This window comes from Lithobates pipiens, unplaced genomic scaffold (assembly GCF_037356315.1).
Source record: "Lithobates pipiens isolate NorthernLeopardFrog02 unplaced genomic scaffold, aLitPip1_a1.2 Scaffold_8, whole genome shotgun sequence".
In the NCBI taxonomy this organism is placed as follows: Eukaryota; Metazoa; Chordata; class Amphibia; order Anura; family Ranidae; genus Lithobates; species Lithobates pipiens.
The window spans coordinates 378,692,240-378,715,513 of NW_027507903.1; the positions used below are offsets into that span (position 1 = coordinate 378,692,240).

Here is a 23,274-nt window from a genome sequence, read left to right on the forward strand (position 1 = left end):
GCAAAAAGGCAGGCTTCAGTGGGCCTAATGTTCGAGCGTAAAAAAATGATGACGCCGGATAACCCTCTTGCCCAACGGTTGACGGCTGGCTTGTCAGAACTCATAGCCCGCCAACTATTGCCATATAAACTGGTGGACTCGGAGGCCTTTCACAAATTTGTGGCCATTGGAACACCACAATGGAAGGTCCCAGGAAGGAAGTATTTCTCCCAGAAGGGCATCCCAGAGCTATATGGCCATGTTCAGCGACAAGTGAATGTATCTCTGGCACACAGTGTCGGTGCCAAGATACATCTGACCACAGACACGTGGTCTAGCAAACACAGGCAGGGAAGGTATATCACTTTTACTGCCCACTGGGTGAACCTTCTGACGGCCGTCAAGCATGTAACCCGTGGCACCCGTGTAGATTTGGTTTTACCGCCACGGATTGCATGCAGGCCTGGCTCTTCTTCTCCTCCTCCTCCTCCTACTCCATCCTCCTCCCTCTCCTCCTCGGCTGACTCCTCCTTTTCCGCTGCTAGCGTCTCTTCCGCTGCGCCGCCCAAGCTCCCCAGAACCTATTCGACATGCCAGGTTAGACGTTGCCATGCCGTGCTGCGTCTGTTGTGCCTGGAAGCCAAGAGCCACACTGGCCCGGCACTCCTTTCAGCTTTGCGTTCACAGGCAGATCAGTGGCTAACACCACTCAATTTGACAGTTGGTAAAGTGGTGTGTGACAATGGTGCCAATCTGCTTAGCGCATTGAAACAGGGCAAAATCACGCACGTGCCATGCATGGCACACGTCTTAAACTTGGTCGTGCAGCGATTTGTTGTCAAATACCCTGGGGTCCACGACATCTTGCGGCAGGCAAGGAAAATCTCGGCCCATTTCAGAAGATCTTACATGGCCATGGCTCGCCTTGCTGACATTCAGCGGCGACACAATCTGCCGGTCAGACGTCTTATTTGCGATTGTCCGACGCGATGGAACTCAACCTTATATATGCTTGATAGGCTGCTCCAGCAGAAACGTGCAGTTAACGTCTACCTGTATGCAGAACAGGTTCTGGGGAGCTGTTTTTTTTTCACCGCGCCAGTGGCTGCTCATGCGCGACGCATGCAGACTTCTGCGGCCATTTGAGGAGATCACCAAACTGGTCAGTCGCAGCCATGGCGCCATCAGTGACATTGTACCTTATGCCTTTTTTATGGAGCGTGCATTGCGTCGTGTCATTGATCAAGCTGTGGAGGAGCAGGAGCGGGAAGATGAGGAAGTCGCAAAGCTGGATGAATTCCCAGGGGGGGGCTACTCTATCTGAGACAAGTCAACAACAGAAGTCTGAAGAGGAGTCAGAGGAGGATGGTGTCGGGGCGGATGAGGAGGAGCAAGAAGAGCATGCTTTAAATCTTTCTGGGATCCCTGTTGTTGTGCGTGAATTGGGAGAGGAGAATGAAGAGGACGACATTATCCTGGATGATAAGCAGGAGCCAGGCCACCACAAAGCTTCCAGTTTAGTGCAAATGGGGGCCTTCATGCTCCAGTGTTTTAATAGGGACCCCCGTATAAAAAGCATAAGGGTCAAGGACCAGTACTGGGTGGCAACGTACTTAGACCCCCGGTACAAACACAAAATGGTGGAAATGCTACCACCATCACAGAGGGCTGTCAGAATGCAGCACTTCCAGGCCTTGCTTCGAGAAATGCTGCATTCTGCTTTTGCGTGCGCTGGCAGAGGAGCAATTCCCACTCCCAGAGAAGGAGTTGCGGGTACCAATCCAACAGCGCCTGCAAGAAAAGGCCGGTTTGAAGATGTGTTGGTGACTTCGGATATGAGGTAATTTTTTCAGCCGACCCATTGACAGGTGTCATCCGGATCCAGCATCAGGGAACGCCTAGACCGTCAGGTGTCCGACTACATCGGGTTAACGGCCGATGTGGACGCTCTGAGGAGTGATGAACCCCTGGACTACTGGGTGGGCAGGCTTGACCTCTGGCCAGAGCTTGCCCAATTTGCAATCGAACTGTTGGCTTGCCCCTCGTCCAGTGTCCTGTCCGAAAGGACGTTCAGCGCAGCAGGGGGGATCGTGACCGATAAGCGTACTCGCCTAGCTCACGACAGTGTTAACTACCTCACATTTCTAAAAATGAATGAGGCATGGATCTCGGAGGAATTCAACACATGTGACCAGTAGAACATGTATAATCGAGCACACACACACCTCCTTTCTTCATTTGGCTCACTTCCTTGTCCAAAAAAAGCACACCGTACTATATGCCCGTACCCTCCTCTTTGAAGAGGTTGAGTGGTGTCATATTTCTACTGGGGCTGCTTATTATGAGGGGCTCCCACCATCCCTGTGCTATGCTGACATCCTCCTGGGGCTGCTTATTATGAGGGGCTCCCACCATCCCTGTGCTGTGCTGACTTCATCCTGGGGCTGTACCTCTGCTGTGCATATTATGAGGGTCTCCCACCATCCCTGTGCTATGCTCATTATGAGGGGCTCCCACCATTCCTGTGCTATGCTGACTTCCTCCTGGGGCTGCTTACGGTGCAGGTGTCAGTGCTGTATATCACGGTGCTGGTGTCAGTGCTTTATGTCACGCTGCTGATGTCAGTGCTCTCTATCACGGTGCTGGTGTCAGTGCTGTATATCACGGTGCTGGTGGCAGTGCTTTATGTCACGCTGCTGATGTCAGTGCTCTCTATCACGGTGCTGGTGTCATTGCTGTATGTCACGCTGCTGCTGTCAGTGCTGTATATCACGTTGCTGGTGTCAGTGCTTTATTTCACGCTGCTGTCAGTGCTCTTTATCACGGTGCTGGTGTCAGTGCTGTATATCACGGTGCAGGTGTCATTGCTGTATGTCACGCTGCTGTCAGTGCTCTCTATCACGGTCCTGTGGTCAGTGATTTATGTCACGCTGCTGATGTCAGTGCTCTCTATCATGGTGCTGGTGTCATTGCTGTATGTCACACTGCTGATGTCAGTGCTCTCTATCATGGTGCTGGTGTCAGTGCTGTATATCACGGTGATGGTGTCATTGCTGTATGTCACACTGCTGATGTCAGTGCTCTCTATCAAGGTGCTGGTGTCAGATCACTCTATCATGGTGCAGGTGTCATTGCTGAATGTCACGCTGCTGATGTCAGTGCTCTCTATCACGGTGCTGGTGTCAGATCACTATCACGGTGCAGGTGTCATTGCTGTATGTCACGCTGCTGATGTCAGTGCTGTATATCATAGTGCTGGTGTCAGTGCTGTATATCACGGTGCAGGTGTCATTGCTGTATGTCACGCTGCTAATGTCAGTGCTCTCTATCACGGTGCTGGTGTCAGTGCTGTATATCACGGTGCTGGTGTCAGTGCTTTATGTCACGCTGCTGATGTCAGTGCTCTCTATCACGGTGCTGGTGTCAGTGCTGTATATCACGGTGCTGGTGTCATTGCTGTATGTCACGCTGCTGATGTCAGTGCTCTCTATCACAGTGCTGGTGTCAGTGCTGTATATCACAGTGCTGGTGTCATTGCTGTATGCCACGCTGCTGATGTCAGTGCTCTCTATCACGGTGCAGGTGTCATTGCTGTATGTCACGCTGCTGGTGATCATCTCCTGCACCCTCTTCTTTGCCTACCCTGACCTTCCCTCTCCACCATTGCCTTCATGCGCTCCACAGTCCTGAATTGTCACAACAATTTCACATATAAAAAAAGAATGCTTGTAGTTGTCGATCCCAGATTCACCTCATACATGTGTTATGTCATTGGCCATGTGGTGGGACTATGTTTGCACAGCTAGTAATTATTTTGCGGCTGCAAATTTAACCTGTAGGTTTGCAAAGTTCGCCTCCCATTGAAGTAAATGGGGCCTGCCGCGAACGTTACGGTTCGCAAACTATCAGCCGCGTTCGCGAAACGTCCCGTCGGAAGTTCGTCCATCACTATTTGTCACCCAAAAGCTACTCCCTCCCCTGTGGGCCTTGGGGGACATATATACTCTATTGATGTAGTGGAAGATATCTGCAAATGTCCAAAATAGTCCTCAACATGTTTGCTGTAGCCATTTGCTTCTTTGACGATACTGGTAGCAATGATCGGAAGGTCTACTCCACAACCATACTTGAATTTATATGGCCCCATCTATCATAGGACATTTGGACATACATGTGGAATAAGAATAAAAATATGGGTGAGCATCTCTCTGTCCCACACATTTGGGTGGTGAAATTCAAGACAATTGCAGTTTTCTATACTCGGGTCTTCCATGCTTGTGGCTATATCCTACTTTTTATATTTTGTGTTGCAGATTTCCCATCTATCACTGCATTTTCCCAATCATCTGGGTTTTTCAACTACACCTTATAATCATGCTATGTTCTATTATAGAATGCTTTTATCTTATGCTATTCTCTGTGTAAATTTCCCTGAAGAAGGGATTAAAGTTCCCTGAAACGCATAAGTGAAAATATGTGAAAATACATCAATTTCCTTATGTTATTTCATGTTTTAACACGGTGATGAATACACTGACTTTTTGTCCTTTTATTTAATAAATTTAGTAATTTTTACTATATTTGTTTACCTAATGTGTTTCTGTTAAAGTCCCTTTGTACGGGGGGGAGGGAGGGGGGGCAGTACCTGTCTGTACATTCTGTATCACAAGAGATGTTGGCAGCCATTTGCATTTGGTGGTTTAACCTTTTTCATTTATAAAAATAGACTTCTTCAAATATGTTTTAAAGCGGTAGCAAACTTTCCCAATGGAAATAAATAATAAATTCTCCCTGCAAGGTTATATCATAATGTGCTAATATGGATCGCATACTAGCATATTATGAGAAACTTACCTTAAGGCGAAGCCTTCCAGCGGCGTGCTGTTGCTGTGGCTTACCAGTAGGTACAAGTGGCAAACAATACTTTAATACCACTTTAACTAAATTTTACACCACACTATTTTTTGAGGTTTTTATCAGATTAATTGAAATAATAAATCAGCCAAGTAATCGATTATGAATAAAATCATTATTTGTAGCCCTAGAGGTTTATGCATCCAAATATTGCAGTACCCCTGGTAAAATAAATAATACAGTATATAAAAATAACCCAGATAAACAGACAAATAATTATTTGTATTTAAAATGCTCACATAATTTATCTTCAGAATAATGCTAGAACAATAATCTAAATTGCAATGTAATGTAAAAAAAAAAAAAAAAAAAAAAAAAAAAAAAACAGAATCCTTTTACTATATTTAAGTTTTCCATTCAAGGCCTACCTATAAAAGAAGACTGAATATTTTGCCCCTGACTATTCCACTTATTTGCATCTCATTCATGCAAAATTTTCATGTGAAGTCTGCAGGAAAACTGACACTTCTGGTAGTATCACTCTCCCATGTCATCTACACCTTTCAGTTGTTCCTCTTGTGACCTTTATACAGGGTGGATTTGATTTAAATCAAGTCAATATAAATTCCGATTTAAATACCTAGTAAAAAGGCTTGATTTAAATCAACTAAATTGAAATCATAATTTTTAAAGAGCAACTGACATCACTGATCTGCAGCAGCTCCTCCTCTGACCTGCTATTGACTCACTGACAGTCCCATTCACCTTAATGAGTTTACCAAAAATGTAAAACTTTCAGAATATACAGCCTCATGTTACATAACTAAGCTCCATTTCATGCTGAATAAACGAAATTATTAATGTACCTTAAATAGAAAACTATATTTTAGATAGATTTTCACTGCAAAAGCATTTTATTAAAATAAATCTAATAAAAAAAAAATATATATATACAGAATATATTTAAATTTAAAAAAAAAACAGGACATCATTATAGTAATGGGGAGGTCAGCAGAAGGAACCAGTGATCGCTTAGGGAGACAAAGGAGAACAACACTCTTGGAAGCATCTGCTTCATTGCAGAACTTACATGAAGATTTTTCATGATGGAATTGGTGGCATGGGCAATAGGGGAGGTAAGGTAAGTATTCACAGTTGTCATTTACAAGTATGCCTTGTCTTTAAATCTTTAGCATAGAGACGGAATAAAAGCACAGTTATGCACACACTTTTTGGAATTCCCAACGGTCACAAAATAGTTAGCTCAGCAACAGGAACACTGATTTTAATAAAAGCTTGACAGGAATTTTGACAACTTTCACGTGCAATATTCATTACCAATTAAGTTTTTTTTTTCCCTTTTCAGCTAAAGTATAGGAAGTAAATTAGAAATAAACCACTTACAATATTTAAAAGTGTCAAAAGATATTTCTGTACATATTCTTTTCCATGAAATCGTACAACTGAGTCATCTACTCCAAGCAGAACTTCAATGTTGTAATCATTATCACTTGCATGTCTACGACTTCGCTTCTGTGTGCTTTTGATTTGACTTTCAAGACTGTAAAGCATGCTTTCAAGGACATTTGCGTTAAATGGACTCGTTTCTGAAAAATAAAATATTAAAGCGGAACTTTACCCATAATAACTTGATAAAAAATAAAGTTCTTTAGCAAGGAACATACATTCCACATTAATAATTATGCTACCAATATTAGTGTGTGCTGTAAATTGCCTCCAGCATTGTTATGGTTTATTGTTGAAGGCTCCTATTTCTATCTTGTTTAGTTCCATAAAATGGAACTAAACCTGACCGTTACCAATTTGGCAGTCCCTAAAAATGGAGAGCAACTGAGCATGTACAGAGCAGGGTGAGATAGTGTATTACTGGATTTTAAACAGTATAGGCACTTATTTAATGTTTTATATAGGTATACCTGCAAAAAAGTGGCCAGCCTGAAGTGATCTAGAAGGACTTAATTTTCTGACTAAAGTTCCACTTTAATTTCACAAAGCTGGGCTGCAATTAATACATAATTCATAAAATTGCACACACTTTAAAATGTAATTCATCAGCAGTTGACCATAAACAAATTCACTCAAGCCAGCTGTCTTTGGCTGGAGTCTGGACCTAGTGATGATCCAGTAATTACAGTTGAGGCAGCTGCCCCAATCAAAGATGCAACAACAGAGGGACAGGCTAGAAAGTTATTGCTTCTCCTAAAACAGGTAGTACTGACAAAATCTGCCTATGCTGCTCTCCAAAAACCCTCTATACTGTATAAAGAATCAATTCAAAGAGGCGGAAAATAATTTTAAAATGGCTAGATTACAGAACACACCAATTGAAATGTAGATGAACACCATTAGATTGATAGACTGTGTTGATTAGTAACGCACATTAACCACTTAAGGACATCCTTTTGAGATTTGATGTTTTACTGGTTAAAAAACAATTTTTTTTTTTTTTTACTAGAAAATTACTTAGAACCCCCAAACATTATAAAAAATTTTTCTAACACCCCAGAGAATAAAATGGTGGTCATTGCAATATTTTGTCACATTGTATTTGTGCAGCGGGCTTACAAGCACACTTTTAGAATAAAAAAATAAAATAGTAAAGTTAGCCCATTTTTTTTTCAGATTGTGGAAGATGTTACACTGAGTAAATTGTAATGGCAGCTAGCTACTGCCATAACAACTATATTCCACTTCAAACAGTCGATGTACGACGGTGGGCAGTTGGCAAGTGGTTAAAGCACCTACTACTTTAACATGTATTTATGTGTTTTTAAAGAGGAAGTAAACCCTGACGAGTTTACTTCCTCTTTCATTCCCTACAAACGTAAACCATAATGGACTACTATGCATCGCATAGTAGCCCATTATGTGTCACTTACCTGACACAGGAGCCAGCGAAGTCACCGCTGTCCCCTGTAGTCCGGCGCATCCATCTTCTCGGTGGGTCTCGCTGCTCCGCCGATGTCATTCCGCGAAGCCGCGATGAAGTCACTCCCGCGCATGCGCACGGGAGCCGCCACTTGCGGCATATCGCCTTTGACCACGGTGCGCTCAGTGCCCCTGTGCGCCGCTGTCTACGGCGCATGCGCCGTAGACAGCGGTGCCTGTCTTTCGGAAAATATCTCCTAAACCGTGTAGGTTTAGGAGATATTTCTTGGACCTACAGGTAAGCCTTAATCTAGGCTTACCTGTAGGTCAAAGTGTGTTGTAAGGGTTTACAACCACTTTAAGGCTTTTCTGAGGCTTTTTTTTTAAGCTTTAATGAAACTTGACAAATGCCATGTGTGTGTTTTTGGTTTTCCTTTTATTTTAAAGGGGAAGTGATGATGTGGAAGTTGTAAGATTTGAGGCATGGTTAAGTGTTATGGTACCTGCTGTTATTGATTTTTTTGCGTAGCGATACTCACGAAGGAGCTGCTTTTGTATGTTCAAGGAAGAAGGGATGTCCCCTTCGAAATGCTCCAGTTGGCAGTGATCTTTGTGAGTTCCTCTGTGACCCTTGGAGAGTTTCATTCACCTTGGACTGAATGCTGCTACTTGATGACTATTCATATTGCAAGAATTTATACAATTGGTTGTGAGTAGTTTTTTTTTTTTTTATTCTTTTTTTAATAAATATATATCCAAAGTATAATGCACAAGGCTGGTGCACACCATCTTTTCCTATTATATATCTTTGACTATTAGGGTTCCCCCATCCTTGAGGGCAGCAAGGCCTGTGTCATTATATAGCCTGTCTGGTAATCCACTTGTGCGCAGGAGCGTTTCTTCTCTGCTATCAAAATTAGGTGTTGTGGGGGGCGTGGCTACCGCACGGCTGAATGGAGGCTTGAGCCTGTAGCTTCTCTACACCGCCGGGGATTAGCATGGACAGAGGCGGCGAATCGGCGACCCAAAGCCACCTCCTGCACCCGCCAGCTGCAGAGATCACCCCGGGATGGGAAGAAGGAGGAGAGACACGGTCAGTGCGGGGAAGCTCCCTCATTTCTTCCCCCCTCGCCGCCACACGCGCGGCCAAGATGGCGCCGGCGGATCTTCCCCGGGAGGCTCCAGCGCGTCGTCCCCAGCGCATCCCAGCTCCGGATCCGCGGGGAAGTCCCCTAGCCCGAGGCATGGATTTCCAGGCCCTGCAACTCCACTTTCGCAGAGCCCAGCCAAGAGCAAGCCCAGGCTGTCATGTGACTCCATAAAGGCAGAGGTAAGCCCTGAACGCAACCCTGCTCTAGCTATCACTGACCTGCCTGACTCATTCCATACCTTCCCTGCCTCAAACCAGCCTGTCTCAGAAACAGTGTTAAAAGATATGTTATCCTTGCTGCGAGCTTCTCTTAATACTGACATGTTGCAATGTGTGGCTAATGTTCAAGCTGATGTGACTGATCTAGGTAACAAAGTGGATCACATAGAAAGCAAAATGGGTGAATTTGCCTCTTCGCATAACATGCTTATTGACGCTCATAACGACTGGGATGACCAAATAGAGTCGCTCACTGCTAAAATCGCAGACCTTGAGGACCGCGCTAGACGCAATAACCTTAAGATCAGGTGTCCCTGAATCGGTCTCAGTGAGCCAACTGAATCAATATGCTTGTGACCTGATCCGCACAGCTATCCCTAATGTATCTGACACAGAAGTAATTATTCACAGGATACATAGACTGCCTAAGCCCTCTTTTATTCATGAAGATGTCCCCCGGGACGTGATAATGAGAGTCCATTTTTTTCACATAAAAGAGCAGCTTGCGGCATGTTTCCGCAAAAAAGGACAACTGTCTGAGCGTTTCTTAAATCTCCAACTGTTTGCTGACTTATCTCAATACACATTACAGAAGAGGAAGTCACTCCTGACAATCACAAAAGCCTTGCGGAACCATGATATTATGTATCGTTGGGGCTATCCTACTCGTCTGGTCATCTCCAGAAATAACACTTTGTCAGTGGTTAATACACTAGAGGAAGGGCTGGCTCTCCTCCGCAAATGGAACATCCTCCCTGAACAGCTACCGACTCCCCGACAGCAACACTCCAAATCGCAGCCCCAAGAAGATTGGCAAGTGGTTTCGCATAAGAGGAAACACCAAATCCATCGAGACCCCACCGCCTCTGGTCCACTAATTTGATTTTAATCTTCCTGCAACATTCCCCGGCTCAATGGAGCTTCTCCACGTGAATCCCCTCCTCCCTCATGATCTTGATCAGTATACCTGCAATTAGACCCATTTTGAGGTCGCTCCTTCCTTTTTACCACAAAGTTTAGACTTGGTTTTCTTTTTGTGTTTCTTTTTTTTCCTTTCCTTTTTATTCTTCTTTAGCTTACTGAGCCGGATGTACAGCCTCCTATCACCTGACGCTTCCCATAGTTCCACGGTCATGGACTGGCACGACGACGCTCACACCAACAAGATTTGAAGGATTCAGATCTCCATATCCCCAAGTTTGGATTGCAACAAACATAAGGTACTCTACACCCTCTCATGCCTATTACTGTAACATCCTTTAACGTACGAGGACTCAATCATCCAGCAAAACGTGCCTCCCTTTGGAAAGAGGCCCTTAAGTTGGGGAGTGATCTGGTATGCATACAGGAAACTCACTTTCAGGCTTCAGCCTCCCCAACGTTCACACACAAGAAATTCCCCCATATTTTCACTGCTTCAGCCTCCTGTCTGGAAAGGAGTCCTTATAGCAATTAAGAACTCGGTGGCCTTTAAACTCCATGACTCTATTCAGGCAGTAGATTTTTGATCCTCATTTGTGATATCAATGGTAGACTTTTTACAATCGTCAATGCTTATGCACCAAATGAACGTCAATATGGGTTTGCTAGAAGATTGTTCTCGACAATTTCTAAATGTAAGCGGGGGGGAGGGGGGCATTGATTATTTGTGGGGACTTTAACCTGACAGCTGATCCATATATAGATACCTCAGGGAAACATCCATGCTCACTTAGAGCACTCCAACCCCTATTTCACTTAGAGGATGTGTACGATGTGTGGCGCTATCAACATGCTGAAGAAAGATTTTACCTTCCACTCAGCATGCCACACAACTCGTACTCATGGTTAGATATGATCCTGGTGGATAGGGTTCTGTTACAGGCGGTGTCCTCCTCCAGTATTCACGACATTACATTGTCGGACCACGCACCTGTTTCTGTGTCTATCCTGGAGGAGTACACGCCCAACCCTGCATACCTCTGGAGAGTTAACTCTCAGATTTTTAGCTCCCCGCAACAAGTGGCGACTATTGAGAAACATCTCCAGGAATATTTCAGTCTGAATTCTTCATCTGTATCAGATCCGTTTGTGCTGTGGTGTGCCCATAAGGCCTTTATCAGGGGTATCTTTATTCAAATGTGTTCACGTATGAAGAGGCAGAGGCTTCGGCTGCTAGATGAGGTGCTGAGAGAGATTCACATGACAGAGGCCAATAACAAATCTAACCCCTCTACGCCCCTAGCTACAAAACTATCTAAACTTCGTACGACACTGAGAACAATGCTTCTAGAACAACATGATAAACATGTTAAAGCCCTCAAACTGACCAACTACTCCTCGGGTAACAAAGCAGGCAAATTCCTAGCTTGTAGACTGAAAGCCAAGAAGTTACAATCCAAAATAGAGCATCTAATAGATCCCTGCTCAAACACCAAAACCTTAGACCCGAAGGGCATTGCCAATGCCTTTGCGGCCTACTATAGTAAGTTATATAACTTAAGGGAGGATCCTGAGACTCTACAGCCGAGGCCAGAGGAGATATTGTCTTTTCTGTCCTCTCTCCAATTGCCTGAACTAACCAACGACCAATTACTGGACCTAAATGCACCAATCTCCCCTTCAGAAATTTGTAAAGCAATTAAGTTACTACCCTTAGGGAAGTCCCCAGGACCTGATGGTCTAACGATTACTATAAACCGTTTCATGAGACACTCAGTGTGAATCTCTCTCCAGTGTTTGCGGCGGCTGCAGCCTCAGCCTTCTTCCCGTCAGAAATGCTACAGGCTCATGTTGTAACCATCCCTAAACCTGGTAAGGACCCAGCCTGTCCAGCTAATTACAGGCCTATATCCTTGCTGAATACCGATGTCAAATTATATGCGAAAATCATTGCACTTAGGTTATCGTCTATATTACCCACCCTGGCTAAACCTGATCAGACGGGTTTCCTGAAGGGGTGCCAAGCCTCTGACGCAACTAGGAGAGTCATTAATTTGATACAATATGTGCCTTCTCTGCTCCTCTCTTTGGATGCGGAGAAGGCATTCGACCGTATCCACTGGGGTTATATGAGAACTACGCTCAAAAAGTTTGGTTTTAAAGGTCCTATTTTTGCGGCCATACTGGCGCTGTACTCCGCTCCCTCGGCACGGGTTTACACATCTAACACAGTGTCCTCTTCCTTCCCGATTACAAATGGAACCCGCCAGGGCTGCCCGTTATCCCCAAGTATCTTTAATCTGTTGATAGAACCCCTAGCAGAGGCAATAAGATCCACGCCCGCGCATACAGGCTTCAACCTGGACTCTGATTCCCATGTTATAAATTTTTTCGCGGACGACATAATTATCTTCCTGACAGAACCAAAGACGTCCTTAGCCGCAACACACCAACTTCTTAATACCTTCAGTAGAATTTCATACTATAAAGTTAATTATAACAAATCGCTTATCCTCAATTTAGGTGTTGAACCAGATCTATGTAAAAGCTTACATAACTCTTTTGCTTACACGTGGAGTGCAGGAGAAATCCCTTATTTAGGGATTCAACTGACTGCCGATGTTACACAGTTAGCTGAAATGAACTATTCCTCCCTGATTAAAAAAACTAAACAGAGAAATCCAAAGTTCCACCAGATATGAACTTTCTTTGATGGGCCGCCTTGCGGCTTTTAAAAGGTTTACACTGCCACAAATACATGCCTATACATCTTCAGAACATTGCCTATTCTCCCCAAGCTCTCCCATTTCATAGCGCTTACTAGGTTGGTGAGGGCCCAGATATGGAAAGGCATGAAACCTAGAAGTTCCCATGCCCAACTGTTAAAGCACAAATTTGCTTTTGGCATGGGTATGGTTGACCTGAAAGATTACTGGACAGCCTCACAACTGGCCCAACTTAGAAGCTGGCTCCGACCAGATGTAAAAAATAGATGGACCAATATTGAACTATCTGCTGCTTCCACCTCGGCCCTGGTGAACCTACTAATAGCCGATACATGGAAACCCAGCCTGATTAACAAACCGCTTCTCTCTATCCAGGCTTCTCTGGAAGCCTGGAAAAACTTTATATCAACTAGCTCACCTCCAACACAACACCTTATACCAACCCCGACAGAGGTCTTGGAGTTACTGATCCCTAACTTGTCTCTTCAAAAATGGAGGGATCGAGACATTCTAGCTTTGGATCAGCTACTCCTGGACAACTCCCCTAAAACATTTCAATCACTCCAAGCGGAATTTGGCATACCTGACACGGAACACTATACATACATTCGTATCCTACATTGTATCACTTCTTTGAGCTCGACAAAACTGCCAGTATTTGCCCCCGGTTGGCAATATCTCACGAGCGCAGAACATCCCAAAGCCAAGGGAACTTCACTATTTTACATCTTTTTACAAAACAAACTTGTTTTTCAAAAAGCCACACCACACTTAAAATGGGAGTCGGAGTTGGGGTCCTCGTTTACCAGGGCCCAATGGGTTGCAGCCTCTAAATTGGTATATCAGGCCTCGAAATGCACTAATCACTGGGAACTATCCCATAAAATTACTCTGCGGTGGTATCTCACCCAATATAGATTATCTAAGTTTCTCCCGACGCAGTCCCCACTATGTTGGAGGGAGTGCGGGGGAGTGGGACAGATCATGCACATATTCTGGACTTGCAAACACCTGACAAGCTTTTGGAACAAGTTGTTTTGTGTCATCTCAGATATAACTAGTATTCTCACCCCTCCTACGGCTGCCTTGGCCATTCTTAACATCGGCATAGAACAATTTCCACCTGATTGTCGCAAAATAGTTACTCATATTCTCTTAGCAGCCAAATTATTTATCACTAGAAGATGGAAAACAAACCAGGCCCCTAGTGTTCTTGAAGTGGTCAATATGGTACAATATAACTATACATTTGAGCGCATACTGGCCTGTAGACAAGGGTATGTTCGCACTTTTGAACATTGGAAACTATGGAATGCCTGGCTGTCAAAGGGTAATGGGTCATAGTGTGCATGATGGTCCCGGCTACCAGTGCCTGTTGAAATAATGTTCACACATAATCCGTACTGCAACAATGTAAATTTGTACTGGTGGCTCTCTTCTAGGCTCTCTTTTCTCTCTCTCTTATCTTTTCCCTCTCTTCTCCTCCCTCCTCTATTTCCCCTTCCTCCCCCTTATGACAGCTGAGTACCGCACATTTATCTCCTACCACCTCCTATCTTTTACCAGGTAGTTCCTTGACAACTCCTGCTGTCAATCAGAAACAAAACAACTGTCTCGGAAACCACCTGCCTGAATGCTGATGTGCCTAAGCATGCTTTGATACTTACATATTCTAATATTTGTATGTTTTGATGCTTGTAAACCTGTTATGGGTATGTTCTGATACCTGCATACTGTGAAATGTATGTCAAATTCTATTTCTTTCAATAAAAACAAATTAAACAAAAAAAAAAAAAAATTAGGTGTTGTGGTACCAGCTGTTTTTTTTTTTTGTGTCGCGATACTCCTGAAGGAGCTGCTTTTGTATGTTCAGTCCATTACTCTGCCTCTCAACTCTAATAATGGCCTCAGCTTCCTCTGGCACACCTGGCAATAATGTAAGTGCAACGACCAATGAGAAACACAGAAATTGTCTTTACTGCAATATTTTTGTGGAAGAATGACAGACAATAACAATATATATTGAAGTGATCAACTATAGAGCAGCAATTAAAATTTAAGAGCAATATAGTTCTCAATCCTATATTCAAGTTGCTTTCAGGGGCTTCCAAACCTGAGGCACTCTTTAAATGGTAAATAACGCACAATATGACACTTTAAATTGGATTTGCTATCTTTACTCAGATTGGCTCTAATTCCGCGTACACATGACAATTTTTTTCTGTTGGAATAAACTGACTTTTTTTCAATGGAATTCCGCTCAAGCGGCCTTGCCTACACATGATCACACCAAATTCTATCGGCCAAGAATGTGGTTACGTACACCACGTATGATGGGACTAGAAAAGGTAAGCTCAATAGCCAGTGTGCCACTCTTTGGGCTCCTTCTGCTAATCTCGTATTTATCTCGTGTTAAAAGTTTGGTGAGAGACGATTTGTGCTTTTTCAGCCTCGTGCTTTTCAGATCGTTGCTGCTCTTCAGTTTGTGCTTGTGGGTTCATATCTGTTCTTCAGTGTGTGTAGTCAGTTTGCATTTGTTTGTCAGTGCGTGCTATTTATAGTAGTACCGTATTTTCATTGCGTTCTGGCCCGCTCGTTTCCGATTTTCAGCTCGTTCTTTCAGGCCTTGCTGTTTTTCAGTACTTTCTGTTTAGTTCATTTTGAAGTCATGTTGCGGGTACATGCTCGTTGTAGAGTTTGTGCTGTACAGGGGCTTGGTGTCGGGGTTCTTACTTTGACACAAGCCCAGTCCATGAATAGGGCGAGGAGGAGTTCATGGACCAAGAATTGGTTACTCTAGCGTGACCAATTCTCTCACATTGCTTTGCTTTGTGAGATCCGTGAGAATAATCCTGATGATTTCAGGAACTTTCTGAGGATGACAGACCCCATTTTTCACTGTCTGTTGGCTTTACTCACCCCTTATATTAGCAGGTAGGATACCTACCTGCATGCAGCAAGCCATCACTCTGGAGCAGAGGCTCGTCGCCACATTGCAGTACTTGGCGACTGGGAGAAGCCTGCAGGATCTCAAGTTCTGGACAGGCATCTACCCCCAGGCTCCTGAGATCATTATTCCACAGACCTGTTCTGCCATCATTCAGGTCCTGCAGAAGGACTATATTAGGGTAGGTTTTATCCTTTAGCATCACATTATATGTATTTAATGTTTGCTAATATATTGTATGCATTTCATCATTCCCTAATTACTATGATTGGAATATGCCCTTTATCCTCATGCATGCTGGAAGTTTTTAAAGTTCCTTTTTTGTCCTTCATGCATATTTGCCTTCACTAACTTCCCCAGCATGCTATCCTGGGCCCATACACACCTAGTCCAGTCACTTAATGTATAATGTCAGCTCCATTGTAGTAAATTACCCTAAACACCCCCTAAAATGTTTACAAATGTTATTTGTGTCCTTAAATTCAGGCAGAGTGCCAGAGGCTTTTTGGGGGGGTCCAAAATCATTTGGAACCCCCCCCCCAACCGTTAAGTTAACCGATACCAATCCTCTATCTGCTGACTTTGCCATACCCATACACAATATACCCACCTCTTTTGTGTTCATATTTATGGATGAATTCACCAAAACATGTAGTGCAAGGGCCTGCCTGAATACTTTCAAATGGTACTGTTTAAAGTTTTGTTCTTCTAGTATCTTGATAGGTAATTGCAGAATCTAAAAATGTGCTTCCATTTTTGTATTATGCCACTTCTTACCAATCTATCAATTTTCCCAGCAGTGGGATTTTCCAAACTGAGGAGGGGCAAATGACGGGAAGCATGTCCACGTCGTCCCACCACCCCATTCGGGGTCATACTATTTTAACTATAAGAGGTTTCATAGTATTGTGTTGACGGCGGTGGTTTCGGCATTTTTGTATGTGGACTTGGGGAGGAATGGCCGGATGTCAGATGGTGGAGTATTTGCCTAGACAGAGTTCTACCGACATCTTGAGAGTGGTGGCTTGGGATTGCCACCTCCGGAGGAGGACGCTGAAGGACTGCCATTTGTGTCCGTCGCAGATGAGGCATTCGGTCTGGGTGATCAAATGATGAGGCCATTCCCCCAGAGGACCCTCACCCCGGAGAAGGTGGTTTTTAATTACCGGCTGGCCAGAGCCAGAAGAGTTGTGGAGAACATGTTTGGGATCCTGGCCAGCCGGTTCTGCCTGTTTCAAACGGCAATAGATATGGCAGAATACAAACTGAACTATATAATTTTGAGCTGCTGCATCCTGCACAACTTTTTAAAAAGAAGCTATGCTAATTATGTTGCAACAGTTTTGCCTGATGAAACACTGACGGCTCTCGAAGCCGGCCATCCTGACTTGCCCCCCAAAGCGCCTGTGAAGTGCGGCAAAAATATTTTGAATATTTACGGGTAGGGGGGCCATTGCTTTGCCACCCAAACATTTTCTTTATCAGATAAAATCTGGATTTTCATTTACTGCTTGGGTTTATTTTTGCTGTCTCCTAGGTTCTCCTATTGCACTTGTAGTGCCAAGTGTTTTTTCCATTATTAAATAACACCCACTGTCACTGTAAACACCAACTTAATATAAAAACTAGTATTGATCATTGAAAGGAAACCACACATTTTTGAGTATAACATCTTTTATTCTGTGTACATGTGTGTTGTAAAACATGATTTTTGGAAAAAACACCAATTCTAGGTTTTGTTTTTTTGGACAAATATTTTTAGGGTACCACAAACAGGCATGTTTCAAAACATAACATACACAACTCTAGAACTTACAAAGTTCAACATTTAAACACTGAAGGCAATATCAGACATTATAGTGTCCAAAATGTCTTGATATTGCCTTCATCAGATGGTCTGAAGTGACCCCTGTAAAAGCCAAATTTTGAAGATGCACACAAATTGGGAGCCAAACTGGGGATTTCCCTCCTGATCCCCCATGCCTAAGGTCAACATGTTCTATCTCCCATCATTGGGGATTAATGGACATGTTTTGGGGCTGCAACCACTTCCTCTCTCCTACTTGAGTTTCGAGGAAGGGGTTGTAGCCATAAAACACATACATTGAGATCCCTTGATGGTAGATAGCACATGTTGACACACTGTGTGCATCTTCAAAATTTGGTTTTAAAATGTTTGGAAACATTTGTGGTATAAAAAAAGGTGAAATTTTTTGTGTATTTAGATTCTTCCTAGGACATCAATCATGTTCTTCAGTTTTTGTTCAGTCTCAATTGTTTTTTGCTTTATACAGTCTAATTGGATTAGCCTTTGGGCACTGTCACTGGTGAAATTATGTTTTTTTAAAAATAATACAACAAAGAGGAAGACAGCACAGTGCTGGATCCATTGGTGGAATTTGTGAAGCTGGTGATCCCCACGGCAGACATCCCCTATTTGAAGTCCCTAATTGGTGGCCTGAGGAGTACTTATAATAGGGAGTGCAAGAAGGTCCAGGATTCCCTGAGATCAGGAGCTGCAGCAGATGATATTTATGTACCCAGGCTGTGCTACTATGACAGACTGCATTTTCTGGCAGGCCAGACTGAACCCATGCCATCACTCTCCAGTCTTCCTTCAAGGCTTCCTTCCTCCCCAGCTGAGGGTTCCAATGCCCAACCTTGGCCTTCCAGGCAGCAACATGTGGAGGAGCCCAGCTTGAGTGAGGTATAGCATTGTTCAAAATATTTCTGTTTGTCAAATTAATGATGTTAAATATGTTAGTTTTGATCACTTATTTCTGATTTCACAAAGTGTTTTACATATCAATAGACAGTAGTGTTGACAAATGATTGTGACAAGAATGAAAAATGCTGGGGTCAGAATGATAGTCTTTTCTATTTATTAACATTCAATTTGCAACAGTCATGAGCTAAAAATTGTGTGTGATTGCTGAACCAAAAACGAAAACGATGTGCCTTTTTTCATACACAGGAAAGTGGCAGCCAGGAGGTGGCCAGGCCCAGTAGCCTGCAAGAATCTCAGGTCCCTCCCCTCCGCCTTCCACAAAAAAGTGTCAGGAAGAGGAGACACGTGAAGGAGGCAGCAATTGGCCTATTTCTGAAGGCTACTGCAGCCCTCACAACCCCCCCCCCCCCCCCACAGTGTTCAAGAGGACTATGCCTCCTGGAAATGGAGGAGGGCCAATGCCTCTGTGAGGAACTGATCTTGCGAGCCCTAAATAAGGGGTTGAGGAGCTAACTCACAAGACAAACCCACATTTGTGAGTTGAACCATGGTCCTCCTCCTCCAAGTCCTACTCCTCCTCCTGCCACAGCTCTAACACCAGAGCCACATTCTAGAAGGAAGCATCTAAGAAAGACCAGAGAGTGATGGCCTGGGCTCAGACTGGTCTAACAAAAGATGCAGGCTGTTGTATGACCACAGCCTGGGGACAGATATGTCACCTGCTGCTGTTCCTAATCTCATGTAGTCCTGGACCAGATTGTGCTCAATATTATAAAGAGGCCACCAATCCTAACTCAAAAAATAATTGATGTGTACCCTGGGGTACAAAGCCTTCCTCTTTATGTTGTTATGATCCAGAATAAATGGCTATTTTGTTTTCTGAAATACTTGCCTATGTGTTTTTCTTCAAAAATGACAGTTTGTTTGTGAGTAGGCAGGTAAAGTGGGGCAAAAAAGTATTTAGTCAGCCATCAATTTTGCAAGTTCACCAATTTTGCAAGTGCCCACTTAAAAAGATGAGAGTGTCCTGTAATTGTCATCATAGGTATACCTCAACTATGAGAGAAAAAATGTGGAAACAAATCCAGAAAATTACAGTGTCTGATTTGGAAAATATTTATTTGCAAATGATGGTGGAAAATAAGTATTTGGTCAATATCAAAAGTTCATCTCAATACTTTGTTATATATCCTTTGTTGGCAATGACAGAGGTCAAACGTTTTCTGTAAGTCTTCACAAGTGTCAGGAAATGTTCCATCCGCTGATAATATCTGTCTTTTGACGTGCAGTACTGAGGTCCACCAGCAGGTGTCTCCTGGCAGTTTCGAACTGTCAGGAGAACTTTTACCTGCTGATGTTATGTCATCTTTGGGCTGCAGTACTGGCGTCCACCAGCGGATGGATCCTGGCAGTGTGGAGCAGACAGCACCTCCTGCAATCAGGTGTCATTTGAGGCCAATCACAGGCCTATAAATAGCTGGCAACAATTCACATGTTTGCCTTGGTATTGTCCTTGTGCCCTGACCTGCTGCCTGTGAGCCTGAGCCTGAGCCTGTTCCTGTGCCTGTGCCTGTGCCTTGAACCTGTGACCCGTGTTTCTGATCCTGTTTCCCTGTCCTGGTCCCTATCCTGTCCCACCTGTTACCATCATCCCTGCCCTGCAGTCTGATCCGTCCATTCTCTCCCTGTCCTGTGTTCTTACCCCATGCTGATCTCCCTGTGTATGACCTTGGCCTGGCTTGTGTCTCTGATTCTGGACTGCCCTGTGTTTATCTACTGATCCTCTGTGCATGACCCTGGCCTGCCTATCGTTTACGATCCTGGTATTTCCCATTTATTGTACATATCTGTCTGTTGTTATTTGGGGGTCTCTGTTGGTTGACTTATTGCACTGTGTGGTTGTATTTATATTATTCACTTTCCTTAACCACTTAACAACCGCCCATTGCCGATTAACGGCTTCAGGGCGGTTGTTTAACTCTGAGAGGCCGTTAATTAACGGCTTCCCAGAATTCTGCTCTCGCGCGCCCCCTGGGGCGCGCACACGAGATCATCCGTGACCGCCGGGTCCAGTGGACCCGGCGCATCACGGATCACGGTAAACGGCCGCTCGTCGCGGCCGTTTACCAAGTGATCCCTCCGTCAAATGATGGAGTGATCACTTGTAAACAAACCGGCGTCATGTTATGACGCCGGTTCCTCCCTCCCCCTCTCTGTACCGATCGGTACAGCGGAGGGGAAAGAGATCGGTGTTAGCAGCGCTGTGGGCTGCATGTGCAGTGCCCACATCGCTGCTCACCGAATTTAACCCCTCAATTCCCTGCCAATACTCTGCAATACCCTGCCATTACTCTTCAGTACCCCCCATTACTCTTCAGTACCCCCCATTACTCTGCAGTACCCTGCCAATACTCTGCAGTACCCCAATACTCTGCAGTACCCCGCCAATACTCTGCAGTACCCCGCCAATACTCTGCAGTACCCCGCCAATACTCTGCAGTACCCCGCCAATACTCTGCAATAAATTGCCATACCCAGCCATACTCGGAGATACCCAGCCATACTCGGAGATACCCAGCCATAGACGCCCCCCCCACCCCTCACCGCCCTCCGGTGCTTCTACCAACTCGCCAGTACGATCAAAGCCAGAATTTTTTTTTTTCAGGCTTCCCAGCCTAGAGGTGAGATGTGGGGTCATAATGACCCCCAGATTTCACTGTAAAGAGGACCTGTCACCCCATATTCCTATTACAAGGGATGTTTACATTCCTTGTAATAGGAATAAAAGTGATCAAAAATTTATTTTTGGGGAAAAAAATGTCAAACTTAAATAAAGTAAAATGAACAATAAAAAATAAAAATAAAAATGTAAAGCGCCCCTGTCCCCATGTGCTCGCATGCAGAAGCGAACGCATACGTAAGCCCCACCCACATATGATTGTTTAAACCACACATGTGAGGTATTGCCGCGAACGTTAGAGCGAGAGAAATAATTCTAGCCCTAGACCTCCTCTGCAATTTAAAACATGTAACCAGTAAAAAAAAAATTAAAGCGTCGCCTATGGGGATTTTTTAAGTAGCGACGTTTGGCGCCATTCCACGGGCATGTGCAATTTTGAAGAGTGACATGTTCGATATCTATTTACTCAGCATAACTTCATCTTTCACTTTATGCAAAAATTGGGCTAACTTTACTTTTTTTTTTTTTTTTTTTTTAAGCACAAAACAGTTTTTTCCCCCAAAAAAATGCGTTCGAAAAATTGCTGCGCAAATACCGTGTGAGATAAAAATTTGCAACGACCACCATTGTATTCTCCAGGGTCTTTGCTAAAAAAAAAAATATAATGTTTTGGGGTTCTCTGTAATTTTCTAGCAAATAAATGATGATTTTTACATGTAGGAGAGAAATGTCAGAATTGTCCTGGGTGCTCCAGAACGCCTGATGGCGCTCCCTGCATTTTGGGCCTCTGTATGTGGCCACACTGTGTAAAAGTCTCACACATGTGGTATCGCCATACTCGGGAGTAATAGCAGAATGTGTTTTGGGGTGTAATTTGTGGTATGCATATGCTGTGTGTGAGAAATAACCTGATAATATGACAATTTTGTGGAAAAAAAAAAAAGGAAAAAAAAATCTTGATTTTGCAAAGAATTGTGGGAAAAAATGACAACTTCAAAAAACTCATCATGCCTCTTACTAAATACATTGGAATGTCTTCTTTCCAAAAAGGGGTCATTTGGGGGGTATTTGTACTTTTCTGGCATGTTAGGGTCTCAAGAATTGAAATAGGCCGTCAGTCCTTCAGGTGTGATCAATTTTCTGATATTGGCACCATAGCTTGTGGGCTCTATAACTTTCACAAAGACCAAATAATATCCACCAATTTGTACTTATTTTTACCAAAGATATGTAGTAGTATAAATTTTGGCAAAAATGTATGAAGAAAAAATTACTAATCTGCTAAATTTTATAACAGAAACAAAGAAAAATTCATTTTTTCGCAGAATTTTCGGTCTTTTTTCGTTTATAGCACAAAAAATAAAAAACTGAGAGGTGATTAAATACCACCAAAAGAAAGCTCTATTTGTGTGAAAAAAAGGACAAAATTTTCATATAGGTCCAGTGTTGCATGACTGAGTAATTGTCATTCAAAATGTGAGAGCACCAAAAGCTGAAAATTGGTCTGGTTATTAAGGGTGTTTAAGTGCCCAGTGGTCAAGTGGTTAATAAATCATTATATTTCACTTATACACGTTTGGGTTTCCTCTGTTGCAGTCCACACAGTTCTGGTCTTATCTGATATATGACAGAATACCAAGGCCATCCCTGACCAGAAGTGGCTACACAGAGGAACCATCTTGGTTCAGGTTGCTTACTGAAATGAGTTTAGAGGCGATTCGTTATTATGCTTTGCTGGTGTCGGAGAGTAGTGACTATCTCCACCAGACACTGAAAGAGTGGACCAGTGATCAGCTGTTGGAAACCATTCGTTTAGCTCACTCCTGGGTTGATCAGGGCTGTATGCTGTTTGGGGATGTTCAGCCGTTAATTCCCTGCCCTGCATCCCAGAGGGCCATGATGATTTTTCTCCCCCTTTCCGTATTAATCAAGTCATATCACTGGTATGGCTTCTGGAAGATGATTCCCCTTACTTTTTTGAGCATACAGCCTGTTCCCAACAGATGATAATAGAATGTGTTGATTCTGTACAATCCTTGTCAGGCAGGCAGTATATAACCCGCAGTTTGTACAACCACTACTTTTAGCATGGTCTGGTATTTTGCAATCAGCCACAGCCAGCCCTCAACAAACCATCTCTGCTACCAAACACCTGCCTGCCCAAGGGTCTCTTCCTCCATC

At 43.7% G+C, this 23,274-nt stretch overlaps 1 protein-coding gene across 4 annotated transcripts in view; it reads right to left on the minus strand.

Moving 5' to 3' along the window:
• Positions 1–23,274, minus strand: part of LOC143964080 (A disintegrin and metalloproteinase with thrombospondin motifs 2-like) — a 1,751,863-nt gene that overhangs the window by 1,360,708 nt on the left and 367,881 nt on the right. For all 4 annotated transcript variants that reach the window (XM_077473787.1, XM_077473788.1, XM_077473790.1 and 1 more), the window contains exon 4: positions 6,238–6,440. In XM_077473787.1, coding sequence (XP_077329913.1) covers positions 6,238–6,440 — 203 coding nt within the window. The remainder of the gene's footprint in view (positions 1–6,237; positions 6,441–23,274) is intronic.